This window comes from Myodes glareolus, chromosome 19, assembly GCF_982192425.1.
Source record: "Myodes glareolus chromosome 19, mMyoGla1.1, whole genome shotgun sequence".
Classification (NCBI taxonomy): Eukaryota; Metazoa; Chordata; class Mammalia; order Rodentia; family Cricetidae; genus Myodes; species Myodes glareolus.
Window position 1 is genome coordinate 48009449 of NC_142044.1, and position 13602 is coordinate 48023050.

General features: G+C 46.9%; 1 protein-coding gene across 6 annotated transcripts in view; it reads left to right on the plus strand.

Moving 5' to 3' along the window:
• Positions 1-13602, plus strand: part of Ppara (peroxisome proliferator activated receptor alpha) — a 70600-nt gene that overhangs the window by 8499 nt on the left and 48499 nt on the right. The window contains exon 1 of one of the 6 annotated variants that reach the window (XM_048444929.3): positions 9858-9964. The exons of 4 other annotated variants lie outside the window; for them this stretch is intronic. Coding sequence is in view for 1 of the 2 variants with exons in the window: in XM_087899148.1 (XP_087755274.1) it covers positions 10030-10152 (123 nt within the window). In the remaining variant the exon portion in view is untranslated. Of the gene's footprint in view, positions 1-9857; positions 9965-10019; positions 10153-13602 lie in introns of those variants that run through there. One more of the 6 variants, XM_087899148.1, reaches the window with a different exon arrangement.

The window sequence follows — 13602 nt, forward strand, 5'->3', positions numbered from 1 at the left end:
CAGCCCATACGTCCGACACTCTTGAGTTTCAGTGGTGACCAGAAGGGCATAGCCCGACTCCCCAGAGCTGACGTTTTCCACTCTGGCATCTTGTTGTTCTTTTCCTACTCTTTACTTCTTCCACAGATGAAGACGGCATGCACCCTTCTCCTGACCTAGGTCTTCTCTCGACCCGTAGCCTCTTCCCTTCAGTTCTCAGCTGAACACTTCCTTCTTAGCTTTCTCCCTGAGCCTCCCTTGGTTGGAGCTTTCTGACATGGGTACCAACAGAATTCTGGATGCCTTCCTGTCAAAGCACACGTGTCTGTGTTATGTCTGTTCGCATATGATTTGACGAAAGTGACTTTCCTTGAGACCCAACAGCTGCAAGAAGCCTAGTGCTCCTTGCTCTCACCCCAATCCCAGCTTGGTAGGAGCAGGTGCATTCTCTGTCTGAGAGTTCTTCAAGGTTGCTTTCAATGCCGCTTCCTTTGTGAAGTCTTCTTGACTCTCCCCAAGACGTGTGTGTGTGTGTGTGTGTGTGTGTGTGTGTGTGTGTGGTGTGTTTGTGTGTATGCACATGTGTGTGCATGCATACGGAAGCCAGAGATCAACTCCTAGTATCTTCTACTATTGCTTGTCACCTTACTTCTTTTCTTTACAAGGATTTATTTTGATTTTAAATGTGTGTTGTAGGTGTGTGTGGTGTGTGTGTGTGTCTGTGTGTGCATATGTACATGCACACTCACGCACCATCCATGTGTAGGTATAGCCAGAGGCCAGAGGCACTAAATTCCCTGGACCTAGAGTTATGGGCAATTGCAAGCTGCCTAATGTGGGTGCCAGGAGATACTTTAAAAACACTCTGCTCAGCCATCTCTCTAGCCCTCTCTACCTTACTTTTTGAGACCAAGTCTGTCTCTGAACCCAGGGTTTATTGCTTTGGCGAGGCTGACTGACCAGTGCCTCTTCCCCTCCAGTGCTCGACTGCACACACCTGTCTCTGTGCCTGGATTTTATGTGTTTTCAGAGCTGGGCATTCAAGTTCCAGTCCTCATTCCTGTGTGGCAGGCACTTTACTGCCAGAGCCTTCTCCCCAGCTCTGGATCCAAGACTTTTGCCCATCACAGACCCAGAGGCAATTTGGATCTCTGCTTCTGCTCACTCCGCCTTCTCTTGGCATCCACCAGTCGCTTGTTCCTAGGTTCGTTCGCTTATTCAACAGATATTTATTGCATCGCAGCGGATGCCAGACTTGGTCCTGAGTGCAGAGCAAGCAGCGGGAAACCGCAGGGACCACCTTTCCCTTCCATTGCTGTCCCTCTCCGGGTTACAAGGAGTGGGGAATGAAGCATGGCCTGTGGTGTGGAAGGACCCTGCCTAGAGGGTCCTGTGGTCCTCCAAGGGCGCATGCACAGAGCTTAACAGTGGCTCCTACGTGCATCGCAGAGCATGTTTGTTCTAAGAATTTGGAATTTCCCTTTGCTAAAGGAAAGAAGTTGAAGGAAAAGTTAAGACTCACTAAAATTCATAAATCTGCAGAACCCTTTCTGCTCTTCTCAATGAGATCTTGAGGCTTTAAGTGTGAGTTAAACTCTTCTTGACCCACATCGGCCAACGGGATCTAATCTTAGGTGATTATTAACTCTAATCAGGAATTTAATGACCGATATTCAGGAAGCATTGCCCATTTAATCACCACGCCTGCCCGTCCCCTTCCTGTCGCGGATGGGTCCGGCAGCCTCAGGGCAGTGACCATCTTCCCCTGGCCAGCAGGTCAATGGCTTCCTGAGATGGAGCCTGGGAGGGTCAGAGCAGACTGCGGGGTGCAGTGGGCCCCTCGCCATTCAGCTCAATTGGCCTGCATGAGGTAAATTGTTCCCTAGACAAATATAAGCTCATCAGGTCTGTTTGCTAGAAGAATCTAAAATGAGAGCGAGCCCAAGCTACTCCTTGATTTGCCTGGTGGGTTTGAAGGATGGGGAGGACATCTGGGGGTCATGAGCCCACTAGGTTACGTGAGAGCAGCGCTGGCCCTTGCTGCTTCTGGGCAGGGTACCCTGGCTGCCCTCACTTGTGCATGGGAACCCAGGTAGTGAGATGGGTTTCAGGGGGTTAGTTTTTCTTTTACAGCCAGGCTGTTTAAATTACTGTATGTCCTGGGGGGCAGAGGCAGGCAGATCTCTGTGAGTTCAAGGCCAGCCTAGTCTACAGAGCAAGTTTCCAGGACAGCCAGGATTGTTACACAGAGAAACCCTGTCTCAAAGAAAGAAGGAAGGAAGGAAGGAAGGAAGGAAGGAAGGAAGGAAGGAAGGAAGGAAGGAAGGAAGGAAAGAAGGAAGGAAGGAAGAAAGGAAGGAAGGAAAGATTTCTGTATGTCATTTATATACAATGAAATCTATCTGTCCTCTGTCTGTAGTTCTGTGAGGTTTGAGAAACACCATTAGATCCCTGTTTTCTTGCTAGATGCCAGCTAGGGTTTGTTAACTGTTTCTAGATATCATTCTTAGTGGCCTTTCTGTTGTCGTTGACACCAACCCCAGTCACTTTGTTTTCTCTCTCACGTCACCTGTTCCTGGCTCCCCTCTGCCTTCACCTCACCCAACCCTTCTGCAGCATCTCTGACTCCAGCCAGCAGAAGTCAGAGTTCTCCACCATGAGAGCTTAGGTGGGCCCCTTGCTCCCACCCTAGGTTTCAGGATGACCCACCATCAGAGTCTCCTCTAGAGAGCTGGAACTAAGTGTCACACCCTGTGGACTCTAGGGATAGTCATTTCTCATGGTTTTAGAGGCAGAAGTCTGTATCAGCCGGCAGAGCTGCATGCCTGTGAAGGTTCTGGGCAGAACCACCCTTGTCTTTCTAGTGTCTCTGATGGCTACAGCCCTTGTGTTCCATAGCCCGCCAGTGTGGCCCTGCGGTGACTGCTTTCGCTTCACAAAGCATCTTCTCTCATGTCTGCCTATGGTCACATTTCCGCTTTAATTTTATTTAGCGTGTGTGCATGTTCATGTGTGTGCACATTCATGTGTGTGAGGTCAGAGGGCGACTTTTTGGGAACCCGTTCTGGCCTTTCACTTTGTGCAGACGGGGTCTTACCCTTTGCAGAGACAGCGTCTCCCTTGTGAGTGCCTCTGTGCACTCAAACTAGCTGCAAACTAGCTGGTCTGAAAGCCATCCAGAGTCTCTTGTCTCTACCTCCTTCACCACAGGGAGGGCTGGCATGTCCACTGCATGCAGCTTTTCATGTAGGTTCTGAGGATTGCACTTTGAGTCATGAGGCATGTACAGCTAGCCTGCCTGCCTGCTGAACTATCTTCCCAGTGTAAGCGGAGATCGCTCATTTGTTCCCAGCCGCCCAGACCCAAATAGTCACACAGAAACTGTATTAATTACATCACTGCTTGGCCAATGACTCAGGCATAGTTCTAGCTAGTGCTTACATCTTGAATTAAATCCATTTCTAGTAATCGGTATATTGCCATGAGGCTGTGGCTTACTGGAAAGATTCCGGGTCCTTCTCCTTTGGCAGCTACATGACATCTCCCTGACTCCGCCTACTCTCTCTCAACATCTCTGTTCAGATTTCCTGCCTGGCTTTATTCTGATAAGCCATTGGCCAAAGCAGCTTTATTCATTAGCCAATAAAAGCAACACAGAAGGACATCCCACATCACCCCAGACCCAGGCTCCCCCTTTTTTGATGATGTCTGTCACTTTGCCTTAGGCCTTACCTACACCACGGTGAGCTCACTTTGCCTTTATCGTTGGTGACTCATTTGCAGATAACCTCCATCTCTGAGGTATGGTGAGTTGAAATAGAAAATTCTGTGAGGAGCACAGATCAACTGATCGCAAAACCTCCCAGGCTTACTGTAGAACCCTTTGGCATGGGAGAGAACAAGCTGCAAAGCCTGGGCTCAGGACACAGACAGCTCTGGAGCCATCATTCCATGGTCACTCATGGCTCCTGCCTTCAAGCCCACAGTGTGTTGGCAGCCGACCCTCACTCAGGGAGGTGTGGATCATTGTGACCTTTCGGTTGTTCATCCTTAAATGTGGACCTGGCAGGGGGAGCTGTCGGTTAGAAGCTGATGAAGTGCTGGCCACAGTGGCCTTGCACAGGACAGGGACGAGGGGGTTAAAGTTGATGCCCCTTCCCTGCATAAGTCTGGTGTGAGGGGAAGCAAGCACCCTGTTTGCTCAGGGTATGAATGAGTGGAGAAGGCACTTCACACACAGAGGCAGGGAGGGGGTTCTTTGGGGGAGTCACAGCTCCTGGCTCCTGAAGAGAGGAAAGAGAGATAGTGTGGCCATGCTCATGACCCCTGCCTAGTTTCAAAGTCACCCTGTGATTGGATCTGGGTCCCTTTCCTTGAGACCATGTACAAACAGCAAACCTTCAGCTGCTTGGTCTTCTCATGTCCCAGTGATAAACACGCCCGATGCTTTATAAAAGTGGAAAAGTGAAAGAGGAACTGGCCATAAATATATAAAACCTGTTCATCATCCTCAGCCTTCAAGGAAATGTAAATTTGGCGTACCGGCAAAGGAGTTGTATCTAGTCACAAAGAGGAGTAGAATCTGCCATTTCTTGGAAAATGTATGGAACTAAGTCTCCCCGTCTCTTCCTAGTCAGAGCGGCTTTGGGAAGGAAACAGACCACACGTGCTGGCAAGTCTGTGAGGAAAGAGCAAGTTGCCCACTGTTGGGGGAAAGGTAGACAGGTACAGTCATTGAGGGAACTAGTGTGGAGATGTCTCCAAAGCTAAAAACAGCTACCACATGGTCCATCTATACACGGGAAGGATCCTCGGGCAATATTTCTCAGAGACACTTGGACAGCCATGTTTATTTTGGCCCTGTTTACAGCAGCCAAGATAAGAATCATCCTTGCGGCCTATCAGTGGATGAGTGGATAAAGAAATACAGGGCGTACCGGCAAAGGAGTTGTATCTAGTCACAAAGAGGAGTAGAATCTGCCATTTCTTGGAAAATGTATGGAACTAAAAATTGCCGTGTAAATGACAGAGGCTCGGGAAGGCAGATGCTGCATGTTTCTCTTATGAGGGGCCTAGACTTAAAAACACGTGTGTATGCACGACAGGGAAGTTAGGAGGGACTTCGAAGGAGAGGATGGGGTTGAAAGGAAGTGGCGAGGACAAGAGAAATGAATGGGAGGGCTAGAAAGGCCAGGGTTCCCCTCACATGAGCAGTCAGGATTTAAAGACATACATGACTTGAAACAGAGGAAGAAGCATTTGGGGTGGGAGGCGAGCAAGTGGGGAGCATGGTTAGACAATACGCCGAGTATAATTATATAAGGGTGACACGTGGTAATAAGCCCAGTACTTTGCACACTATCTAAGATATGATAATAAGTGATAGTGGTGCTGTCCCAGGGAGAGCATGTGCCACAAGTACATGAGAAGAGAGGAAGCCAGTGTGGTGCCTGGGTGGACCTTGGAAGGAACAGCGGGAGAACAGCCAGCCGCTACTGAAGATGCGCTAGGTCGCCTTCTCGCACAGAGAAAGCGGCGGTAATGAGAAGCTTGAAGAAGCAACTCCCACACATTACAGGGATTCACAGGGCCATTCGTGACCGCAGAAGAGCACAGGGTAGCGGCTGAGGAAACCCCAGTGGTTAAAGTACTTGCCCTGCAAACACAAGGGCTGGAGCACTGGTCCCTGAACCCACATAGGTGCCTAGTGTGTTTCAGAAAGTGGAGAGTGAGCCAGCTATTGAGACTATGTTGGTGAGCGTTGGGTGAGATAGAGAGACCCTTCAATGAATGAGGTGGAGGAGCAATTGAGAAGATTCTGAAAAGCGACCTTGGGCTTCCAGGTATATGCTCACATATGCAAAAACGCACACAAACGCATGCACACAAATGGACCTACACATGTACAAAAACATACATCTACACATGCATGCACACATATGCACATGCACATCAAACAACAGGAAAGTGGCAAGGGGGTTAGTGCAAAGGATAGTGTATCGGTAGCAAGTCCAAACATCAAAGTGAGTTGGATGGTTTATGTGGCACAGAAAAAAATTGCTCCTATTCACCCTCCCAATTACCAGGTTTTTAAAAGAAAGAGGAGTGGGGCTGGAGAGATGAATCAGTGGTTTTAAGCACTGGTTGTTTTTTCAAAAGATTCTGGTTCTGTCCCCAATACCCACATGGTGGCTCACTACTGCCATTAACTCCAGTTCTGGATGATCCGATGCCTCCTTCTGGCCTGTGTCAGTACTGCATGCATATGGTGCACAGACATACATATAGGCAAAATGCCCAGACACAAAAAATAAAAATAAACATATATTTTTTAAAAAGAAAGTAGAGTAAGGAAGTAAAAATCATATACAAATATTATCAAATTAAATGTAGTAGTATGCAGAAGTACAATATGTTTTAACCACATGTTAGGAAGCCAATAAGAATGGAAGTTGACTGGTTAAATATTTGGAAAATATTTGAAAAAAATCAAGTAAAAATGATCTATGAATTTCACAGAACTGATGGAATGAAAGAGAAAGATCAGTATAATTCATAATATTGGTTGGATGAGGGAAAAATTGTAATACAGTTAAAGCATTGAACAAAATTCCAAAGAGAAAATTGCAGAGAGACTCTTAATCCAAGAAAGGATCTGTGAAGTCCCTGGCATCTAACAGTGAACACTTGAAGCTCTATAAAATTAGCCACAGACTTATTATGTAGTTGTCTGCAGCATTGTGATATCAGCATTAGACAATGTAATAGGACAAGAAAAATAAAAGTCATACATGCTGGGAAAATATTTTCAACTTTTGCTTATCAAAAGACACTTAAAATGAAAAGTAAAGCCACAGACTTGGAGAAAAAATTATAAAGCGTTTATGAGAAAAAAGTTATTCCTGAAAATAGAAAGAGCTCTCATAACCCAGTAAGAGGAAAGTGCAGTTTTAAATGGGGAGTTGACTAACTCATGAGCAAAGGGCATGTTCTTAAGTGGATGGAGAGAGAGAGCACATAGGAGATGTCTCGCATCCTTAGCCTGTTGGGAAAAGCAAGTGGGCAGTACCAGCTCTCACCAAGTAGAATTGGACCATAACTCTCCTACTGGATCAGGTGGCACTAGGCATTCTGGCCAAGTGTGTGTGGGGCTGTGGAAGGGAATCTCATACATTGCCGGTGGCAGTGAACAAGGACAGTCCCTTCAGACAGCACTGTGTCTGGTGCCATCCATTGAACTACAACATTAGACAGCATGGGTGAACATGTTGTATCCCTGAACTGGTGGTGTGCAGTTTGATCGCAATGGCAAGGCATGATGGGAAAGTCAAGATTATGGACCCCGTAACAAGAACAGAGAGGCCTAAGAGAGGGAGGAACAAGTGAGACAGGGAACACAGACGGGACACTTTGGGGACAGTGAGACTGCTCTGTGTTATACCTCAATGCTGATGCCATCTCACAAAATATGAAGAGAGGGATCGCCAGTGGTAACTAGGGCCTTCAGTTAGTAGTGTGCAATGTCAGCTCATCAGTGAGCTAACAAATCTGTCTCCCCAGTGCAAGGCCTTAGTAATAGGAACTGGTGAGAACTGAAACATTGTATGGAAAACATATTTTGCTCAAATTTTCTATAAACCTTAAAACATATTGTAATAATGGATTAAAAACTAATTGCATCTATCATACACCTAGGAATAAATTTGAGAAAAGCATCCGAAACCTCCGCTAAGAAACTTGATGTTATTATTGGATGTTATTATTGATGTTATTGTTGTTAAGTATGTTTTGTCCTGGTTAGTTTTTACTCAAAACTTGGCACAACCCAAAGTCACTCGGGAAGAGAGGAACTTAATTGAGCAATTTGTCTTGATCAAGTTGGACTGTGGTCATGTCTGAGAGATTGTCTTGGTTAATGATTGATGTGGAAGGGTCCAGCCCACTGCAGGAAGCACCATCCCTGGGCAGGTGGGTCTGTATATAGGAAAACCAGCCGAGCAAGCCAGAGAGTGACCCAGCAGGCTGCATTCCTCCATTCTTCTGCTCCAGTCCCTGCCCTGACTTCCCTCGTGATGAACGGTGTGACCTGGCAAAGATGAAATAAACCCTTTTCTTTCCCAAGTTGCTTTTGAGTGTGATGTTTATAACAGCAACAGAAAAGCAAACCACATCATAGACCAAGTAAATAGACGGGTATACCATATTCATGGAAAGGGACTACCTGGTTTCATAAAGAAGTCATTTCCCATAAGGAAAGTCCTGTATGACACACTGGGATACTGACATTAAACACCAACCATATGCATGCTTAGTTGAGTAGTGTGGATCCTAGACAACTGGCTGTTGATGTTTTCAGTGGTCTGGGGCACCTTAAGCATGAAGAAACAGGTTCTAATAATTGCAAAAAAAATACCTTAGTAACAGGATGATTGAACTTGTCAGCCAGAGTGAAGACTAAGCTCTCTAGGAAATCCCTGGGACTCCAGCACCATATTGGTACTGCTGAGACACCCAGTCTTGTGGGCTGAACAACAACCGAATTCTTGACCTTTCTGAAGACAGCCTTGTTGGACTACTTGGACCTTACCTGTAAAACACTCTTCTAAGTCCCCTTTAAGGTAGGTATGTAGGTAGGTAGTAGATATATAGTAGGTAGGTAGATAGATAGATAGTAGGTAGATAGATAGATAGTAGGTAGGTAGGTAGGTAGATAGGTAGATAGATAGATAGATAGATAGTAGGTAGATAGATAGTAGGTAGGTAGATAATAGGTAGGTAGATAGATAGATAGGATTGATAGATTCAGACTATCAATTATGTTCTTTAGAGAACCTGACTAATACTGCACCTATCGAGAATCCTACAGCAGAAAGTATTGTTATGCTTCTCTTTCTTTGTTTAACTGAGCATCCCTAGGTAGCCCTGGATAGCCTGGAACTTGCTATGTAGATCAGGCTAGCCTCAAACTCAAGATATCTGCCTTCCTCTGCCTCCTGAGTGCTGGGCTCAAAGGTGTGCACCACCACACTCTAGGGCTATGCTTTTATTAAGCAGCTGTTTCCGTTCCGGTGTGTTCTCATCACTTTAGGTGACAGCATCCTCTTTCTTTAAGAAAGGCTTTGCCTTGAAATCAGCTCTGTCCTTTCAACACTGGCGTTATCTCTGGGCGGGCCCCTCTCCCTCCCATAGGCTCACCGCTTAGCACAGCAGGGAGCATTGTTCAGACGTTAGCACCAGTATGAAATTCATTTCATCGCTATTGATGAAACGGTGTTGTGTAGGAGTGAGAGGAGGGAGACAAAGTGAGAATTCTGTGTAATGAGCTGCTCCTGCTCATGTGGGCAGGTCGTAGGGAGGTCATCAGTCAGGACCTAAGAATGGAGCAATGGTGAGTCGAGGAGTGGCTCTTCCACCCAGGGCACCCTCAGGAGGCTTTTGAGAGGAGAGGTATTTGAGTGTCCTCAAAAGTGTGAGTGATGCTCCAGGTTGAAGGAATTGGGGTGAAGCGTGGGGGCTGAAAGCAAGTGATGGGTCTGCAAGCTCTGAGAATTGGTCAGAGAACTGGATTTACAAAGGAAAACAAAACAAAACAAAAAGATGCATTCAAATATGCATTGAGTTCCTGTGTCAGGCATCATTCTGTGCCCCAGGGGAACATCAGTAAGCCCCAAACTGTACAAGGGGCGTGGGATCGTGGGCACAGTGGCTGAGTTTTGGACCTGGGAAGGTGAGAAGAGGACAGAAGCAGTGGGAGGAGCAAGCTTAGCTCGGGTCAGCTGGGTCTGGAACATTGTGAGATAGCCTTGTTTGACCTGGGGAGAAAGGAGTTTGATGGGGGAGGTTGAACTCAGGTGAGAACTTGCTGAGCAGACTGGATCAGGGATTGTTCTGGCAGCTCAGGTCGCCAGCCAGGCTCACGCTAAGAGCAGAAAGGCAGTAGAACTGGAATGTCCCAGAGGAGAGGACGAGACGTCCCAGGAGAGAGGTGGGAGCATGTCACTGTGGTTGGGACTCCATGTGAATGGCACGGGGCTTCCGAGTGAGGCTGGGATGTGCTTTGATTCAGCTGCTAAGAGGCCCCCATTGGCTGAAGGCGGAGCTGAAGGTGGCTCAGAGCGATTACAGAGGACTTTGGCAGGTGTAGCCCTGATGAACAAGGGGCTATGTGGGAAGGTATGGCACCACGTGGGAGTCAAGGAGACCCTGGCTTAGATCCAAGACCCAGTGAGCGTCCAGGCAGCTACACAACCTTTGTTGAGACCAAGCCTAGCTCTGGCTCCCAGCTGCAAGCTCAGCTATCTGGGAGTCATGCGTCCCCAGCAGGAATAGAATGCCCAGGATTCACCCCCAGTACCGCGAACCCAGCCCCACTGCGTGTGACCCTTGTGTTATGGAGTAGATGGAAGCCTGTGGCCAGGGTTTGGAGGGGAGGAGATGATGTTACCGAGCAGGGTGAGGATTGGGGGGTCGGATGAAAACCAATGGAAGAGAAAACAGTCTTTCAAAGCAAACAGCATGGAGAGAAAGCAGACAGTTCAAAGGGCACAAGCTGTAATTCTGTGCATAAATAAAAGAGCAATGTCACACAGGGGCATGCTGGGGTCAAGACTTGTGGACAGCTAGGCCCAACCTCAGCTATACCTTCTTGCTGGTAGTGTTAACGGCACAGAATCTGCAGAAGCTGTTCAGCATGCTCCTGTATTGGTCCCTGGACAATTTCATGATTATCTACCCCAGACACGCATCTGTCCCCTTGAGGTATCATTAATAACCCATACTGGGTTTCCTGTTAGTGTGTGTATGTGTGTGTGTATGTTATATATGTTTGTGTATGCATGGGTGTGTGCGCACATGCATGCAGAGGCTACAGGTCAATGTCTGCTTTCACAGAGCCTAGACCTCACTAATTCTGCTAGGCTGTCTGGCCAGCAAGCCCAGGGGTCCTCCTACCTCTACCTCCAAGTGTTGGGGATTACAGGTGCATGCCACCACGCCTATTTTTTATGTTTCCTGACTCTTAATTTTATTCAGAACTTTAAAGCAGAAAATTCCATTTCCCTCCAAAAATGGATTGCCTTCTGGTCCCTTCGTGTTCGTGCCACTTTAAATCATATCTGTCCTTATTTCCCTTCAATCAGTTATTGCAGGAGGTGCCTGATCTTCATGCCTGCTAAGCATTTAAATCCCTGGAATAGATTCAAATTGGCGTCATGGGGGTGGGCACTGGGGCCCTTTACTCTCTTACTTGGAGGTGGACAGAATAATTATGCTTCCAGGTTTCTTTATTGGTTGTGCTGAATAAGAATGGAAGCTATGCAGCTCCGGGGACCTCTCGTTCCAAACAGGAAAGCCTTGTACACACTTCCAGCTGGCAGAGGGACAAGACTGAGGGCACGCAAGCGGAGAGGCCTGGAGGCTATTTAAGAACCAGCTTGAGAATGGGACACAAGATAGCTTGGGCTGGAAGTTCTCAATCTGTGTAGACTCAGCTGTGCAGACAGCTCCCAGAAGTAGAGGTACTTACACAGTTCCTACATTCTGTTTAAAAAGAGGAGAGCTGCCAAGGGTACCCCCTTGAAAGTGCCCTCCACACGGTTGGCAAGAAAAAGTCATGGGCGGGTTTCAGATGCAGGGAGAGATGGCAACCTGACCCTAAACAGGGACCTGTGCTGGAGAGAGCTAGATTGTCTCCCAAGAGTTCAGTGTGAATCTTAGACTAAGGTATTGTGGCTCTGTTAAAAATTTGCTGGAAGCAGTAAGTGTGCCCTGGTGTGTGGAGAACACCTTTATTGTAGCAAATATGCCATAACAAACATGTAGTTTAGTACTTGGGAGATGGTGCCATGACTAACCCTCCAATCATATGCACACATATGTGCACATGCATGCACACACATACACACATACACACACACACCTATGTTCACATACATGCCTATAGAGACAAATGGTAACTATACTGAGAAATGGTAATTACACTGGGTAAGAACTTACTGTGGGCCTGATACCCAGTGTGTCCTCTTAGGCATGGCTTTTTTTCACTCAGTGTGATTTCTTGAGAGGCATCTGCATTTTGGGGTTCCTTAGTAGATCCCTGCTGTTTGTTACTGAGTCCCATTATGCATTGCCTTGTGGGTAAACCACCGTGTGCAAAGCTATTCACCTATCTAGGCTGCTTTCAGGTTGGGGTTACTATTGGTAGAGATGATTTCAACATTTGTGTGCCTGTTTCCTCGCTCCCTCTTTTAAAGATGTATTTGTTTATTTTTGTGTGTATGTGCATGTGCCTACATGAGTTTATGTGTTACATGTGTGCAGTGCCTGGGAAGGCCAGAAGAGGGCATCAGATCTTCTATAACTAGAGTTGTAGGCATTGTCTGCTGCCCAGTGTGAATGCTAGGAACCTGGGTCACTGCAAGAGTAGTACTTGCTGTTAGCTGCTGAGCCATCTCTCCAGCCCCTCCTTTTCTTTTTTAAAGGCTCTGTTGAGATGCAATTCACTCTGGTTCACGGTGTGTCATCCCAAGATGCTGAACTGACTTACACAGTTAGCAATCACCGTGCATTGTCTCCAGGCATCCCAGCTCCTCCCTTGACAGCCACTAATCTGCATCCTATAGGCCTCTTCTGGAATCATATACAACCTGGTCTCTGTGATCACCTTTCCCATGTAGGAAGTCTGCTGGAACATACGCCCATTCCAGTTATTGACAAAATACCCCATTGTGTGGACAGACTGCATTTTATTCAACTATTTATGGTTTGGCATATATTTGGTTTCTGAGTTTTTGCTACTGTGAATAAGGTTGCTATGGTCATCTCTCTATGTGTCTTTAAGAATATGCATGCTTGTGTATGATATATGTGCAGCCATGCAGATGCCACAACTCAGATACGGAGGTCAGAAGACAACACCTGGCAACCTGTTTTCTCATTCACTGTGAGCCCCAGGGATCGAACTCAGGTCATCAGGCTTGCATGGCTGGTGCTCTTACCTACTGAGCTGTCTTCCTGTCCTCTTTGTTATAATGGCCTTGTGGGCGTGACAGATCCCCTTGGGCTTGATTGCATTTCCCTTCCACCTTCCCTTGTGCCTGCCATCTTCTTTTGGAAAATGGCAGGGAAATGTTTTTGCACACTTTCTTTCTTTTTTGTGCATACAGCGTTCGTGTAAGCACACGCATTGGAGGCTAGAGGATACTGTCAGTCAGGTCTCTCCCTTTATGAGTTTCTACATTATTTTGTGAGACAGTCTCTCACTGAACCTGGAGCTCATTAATTCTCTTGATTCCTGGTCTGAGGTCCAGGAACCCACGTGTCTCAGACCTTGGCCCTGTACTGGGCCACAGGTGTATTTTGTTGTGCCTGGCTCATATAGGGGTGTTGGGGATCAAATTCAGGTCCTAAGGTCTGCATGGTAACTTTTTTTTAAATGATTTTTTTAAGACAGGGTTTCTCTTGGAGCCCTGGGTGTCCTGGAACTCACTCTGTAGACCAGTGTTCGTTTGATAGATGTCCGTTATTGAGTTGGTTTGATCTTCCCTAATCGGAACTCATTAAGGCCTTGTCATATTCTGCCCACTGTCCCTTCTTTAGCCATTGCTATAACAGCATGCACTTCCC